The sequence below is a fragment of the Lolium rigidum genome, chromosome 2, assembly GCF_022539505.1.
Source record: "Lolium rigidum isolate FL_2022 chromosome 2, APGP_CSIRO_Lrig_0.1, whole genome shotgun sequence".
Taxonomy (NCBI): domain Eukaryota; kingdom Viridiplantae; phylum Streptophyta; class Magnoliopsida; order Poales; family Poaceae; genus Lolium; species Lolium rigidum.
The window spans coordinates 55,525,771-55,530,378 of NC_061509.1; the positions used below are offsets into that span (position 1 = coordinate 55,525,771).

The 4,608-nt window shown below is 50.9% G+C and overlaps 1 protein-coding gene across 1 annotated transcript; it reads left to right on the forward strand.

The window, feature by feature from the left end:
• Positions 1–2,138: 2,138 nt before the first annotated feature.
• On the forward strand, positions 2,139–3,543 carry LOC124686498. Its single transcript, XM_047220429.1, has one exon. It carries the CDS (start codon positions 2,181–2,183, stop codon positions 2,844–2,846), a length of 666 nt encoding a protein of 221 aa, XP_047076385.1. The 5' UTR covers positions 2,139–2,180; the 3' UTR covers positions 2,847–3,543.
• Positions 3,544–4,608: the final 1,065 nt, after the last annotated feature.

Here is a 4,608-nt window from a genome sequence, read left to right on the forward strand (position 1 = left end):
TTCCTCCCGCTCCTCCTCGCGCGTCCATGAGATATCTTCATGTCCAGCTCCATGTCCAGCCTTCACGGCCCTCTTGACGTCCGTCTTCATGTCCAACTGCTCCTCTCCTCGTGCGATGCTTGTCTCCTCTTGATACCCGATGATACATAAGTAATAGGACTTAGGCGATATAAAGTTCTCATCAATCAAAATATCGTTTAGGAACAAGTTCACTCGTTGTTTAAGTAGCTTCGCACGAGCTCTTGTAATCGGTCCAATCCGAACTTCATTGGACTTGAGCTTCACAGCAGGTTCATCTTCATTTGGTAATGACGGAGGTAGTAGTGAGGTAGGGATGTCCTCATCACCAGATGTAGCTTCTGCCGGTGGCCTGTCGAGGTCTTGTTCGATGGGTAGGGCAAGATGTACCTGCACACCGGGTGGGACAAGTTCATCTGTGTCCACAACCTCGAGGTCGGCTTCCTACTCACCTTCCTCTACGAAGGCGACAACGAGATGATCGTCAAGGTGTCCGACGAGACATTTTACCGCAGGCATTACTACACGGACGAGTTCGGCGAGGACACCGACTACTAGTATTGTTCAAGTGTTTTCTTTGCAGCGAAGATGGCCACCGACCAAGTGAAGCCATTAGTGGTGGTCATAAGCTCACAGAACCCAACTGGATTCTCTAGTTTTGGCGGCTAGGTGTCTTTCTTGGCAGCGAAAGATCGAGTCGAACACTATTTAGGTTTTCTTATCCTGCAATTTTGAAACCATGTTCAAAACTATGTACTAGTTTGTTTAATGTTTCTATCAATGATTAAATGAAAAAGAAAAAAATTGGGTAAAACTATTTATGCGTTGGCCTGCTGGAGGCACTCCTGACGCAAACGGATGCGCGGTAAAAAAATGATTATTTTCGTTTTGGCGGGACGACGCAAACGGACCCAATTGCGAGAGGGGCCGAGATGTATGATTGGAGTATACAGGCCTCATTTTTCCCTGGACCCAACACGAGACCTCAGCCCACACCAACAGGTCGCACTCTTTCCCATCACTCGGAGGCGGAGAAGGAGAATACAAGGCCGGCGGCGACGATGGGCAGCGGCGAGGGTTCCTCCGCCTCCTCAGGTGCCCGATTTCTTGTCTAGAAGAGGCGGGAGAAGTAGGAGAAGCCGAGGCAGCGACGACGACGAAGAGAAGCGGAGGAGGACGAAGAAGCCATCGGCCATCGCCGGTCCTCCTCCGCGTCAAGCGCCGCCCGCCGCGTACGCCCTCACCAGGGACGGCAGGTCACCTTGTTCCTCGCTCCGCCTCCGAGCGTCTCCTGCTTCGTCCTCCCACTCCCCCTTCTTTCACTCATTTAGATCCACTCTGATTCTATCCGACTAGAACTCCGCACTCCCGATTGATTCTCGAGTCCAGCTCCAGTAGGTCCTCTTTTCCCGACTACCTTAGATCCACAGGCATAATCTTGATCGAGGACGAAAGGATCCATGTCCATGAAGCGCTATCTGGAAGCCTCCCTGCGGCTGCCGGCTCCGGCTTGCAGACTCAGCAATGATTGCACCGTGGAAGAAGCCCTCATCGACACATCCGCCTACATCGTCGACGAGCAGAACAACACCACCGCCTCTTCGCTGACCAGGGACGGCAGGGAGGTGCAGGTGAGCTTCTTCCTCGCCCAGCCGCCGGGCGTCTCCCATTTCTGCGTAGCCTGCACCGCCAACACACCCACCGAGTTCAGCTCGGAGCCTAGGCTGGTCGCGTCAGAGGGTAACCTCGCCCTACTTCTCCTGGCGCATGGCTCTCACCGCTCCAACCAGGACTACTACGTCTACCGGGCCCCTGTCGCATTCCCGCCGGTGCTGGAGAAGGTCTGCCATCCAGGGCCAACCCTGTTCCTTCACACTGTCTCATACTACTTCCATCATGAGGAGGTTGGCCTCCTACGCTACCGCGCCAGCCACCCCGATGGCCGCCGCCAGAGCCGCGGCGACTTGGATGCATACAAGATCGCCGCACTTCGTACCCATGATCTGAAACCCCGAATGAGTCGCTGCAATCTCTACACGTACGACTCCCAGAGTACGACTTGGGACCGCAAGGTTGCTGTCTTGGCGGACCAGCAGTTTGAGGACCAGCTTGCAGCACATGAGAGCTCCGTGGTAATAAACGTCGGAGGAGATGTTGGCACCATGGGCTGGGTTGACCTTGAGCGCGGCATCATCCTCTGTGATGTGTTGGGAGGCATGGAGGACACCCCCACCAGCCGGCTGGTTCGCTACATCCCGCTGCCCGACGCTGGGCCAGTTAAGAAGAAAAACATTCTGCGTGGCACTTCACGGCGTTATAGGACCGTTGCGGCAGTCCATGGTCGCATTGAGTATGTTGAGGTGCAGATCCATGTCAGGCCAGGCCCTCGCCCAAAACGGCTTCATGGCACCTACTTTTCAGCTGGCTGGACGATTGTCAGGTGGAGCATGACGGCAGCAGCTGGCAGTTCCGGCTGGCACATGCACTCTAAGCTTAGGTCTTCCCGTATCACCGTCCCAGCGGACATGGCAGCATTGCTGCCTACATTGCCAAGGGACATTGATGAAGATGCCACAACATTGGAGAGGCTCCACATTGGTCACCCCACAATCAGCTTGTCTGAGGACAGTGACATTGTCTACTTCATGGCCAAGATCGATGAGATGGAGAAGGATGCGTGGGTGATCGCTGTGGACACGAAGAAGAAGGTGCTGAAAGGAGTGACCGAATTCACACCACGGTGTGTGTACAGCATGGAGTTCACCTACATGCCCACTACCATCTCCAAGTATCTTACTCCAGCTCGGACAGAGGTTGTTGACATGTAAAGACCAGTGATGTTGTTTTACGATGGATCCTTTGCAAAGAAGCTGCTGCCTGTGAGCTCTTTGAGCAGACATGGGAGCGCATCTGTACAGAACCTGCAGAATGCCTGGAGAAGGGAATGTTGTGGTTTCGTTGTTTTTTGTTTCAACCTCTGGTAAGCTTTGCTGCACAAGTAGACATTGCCTACAAACAGTACGTCCTGCTTGGATGGCTAATTTTTTGTCCAATTCCAGTGTATTAAACGGTACTGAATTTCTTTCCAGCCTTCCAGACTGGCCCTTGAAAGAGGCATTTGGATAGCCGGTAAATGTCTGGGTAATTACGAGATATTGGGATATTAGTGACACGTTTTTATGCCTTAATTTTGCCCTTGAGGATAATTACCTTTTTAAGATTATATGCTCACTACCACTTCTTTGTTCAGGCTTAAGTTTAGTTATTACCACTACTTTTTTTAACATGCAAATGCTGTTGAAGAGTGCTTTTGTAATGACATTCATTTGGATGATGTTTCCTTTCAGTAAAATTCTCGAGTTTTTTATCCAGTGATATCCTTAAATCTGTAGATCATCCACTGATATTTGTATCTCTCTTTCATTGTGCAACAAAATTTGCATCTGCTGTCCGCTGGCATGGTCTTCCTTAAGCACCAGCTTCATTACATAAATGCTACCAGTGTAGATTTTGTCCATTGATTTGTGTTTGTTAGCAGTGTATTTTCTCTCGTAGTACTGTAACCGAGATAGGATGGGTGGAGTATTATGGCTATAATCAACTTCATCTGTGATTGATATTAGTGTTCCAAATAATGAGATTATTCAACGTATTTCTTTTCCATTTTGGTGTGCACAGAGGTTCCATCCATAAACAAACCATCATCCCCTTTCTCCGGTCGGTGTGTACCCCTGTGGAGACTGCTCTGCTTGAGCCTCTTCCCCTAGATCTCCTCACCGGCCTCTCTCTCCCTCGTCGCCGGCGGCCATGGTGGCCGGTGATGGGTGAGAGGGGGGTCTGGTTTCTAGTAGTTTTAGGTTCTCTCTTAGTTAATTTTCTCCCAGCAAATAAAACGGTGGCCGGATCCAGATCCATGGTTTCTCTTCCTCAAACTTTTCTTCCTCATCTGCGTAGCAACGAGGCGGAGGGTGCGAGTGAGGGAGCTGGTGTTTCCTATGCCGGCACCTCCCTGCTGGTTCCATGGCGAGGATTTTCTTCGGAGTTCCTTGCTCCCATGTTCCTTTCTATTTCTTGCTGGAATAAATTCGAGTTGGATGTGTGTGTTTCTCTCTGTCCTCTTCTTTCTTTGGCCATGGTGGCTGAGAACGAGATTCTCGGAGGGATTCTGCTCCCTTTCTTGGTGAAGTTCTGCCCCAGTTCCATTCGCCTATGCCACCAAGGTGGTGGAAGGGCGAAGGGGGAGTTGGGATCTTGTGCTCCATGGGAAGACAAGGCTGCTACTACTGACGGAGTTCATGATTCCAGCCAATTTGTTGGGGATAATTTGATGCAGTTGAAGGCCCTTCACATCTCTAGCTTTCTCCAAGATCTTAGCAGCTCAGGCACAAATGGGAAAACTATGGGCATGTTACTGATGCATTTGATCCAAGGATTGAGCAAACTGTTGCAGGTGAATCTGTACCTGCACACAAGGGTGAGGTGCACCACTTGTTGTGCTGCCCCAGGCTCCTGTTTTTTGACTCAATTTACTATTGCTGTGATGCCCGTGTGCTGGAGGCCTTTGGGTTCTGCCGGCTGCAACCTTATGAA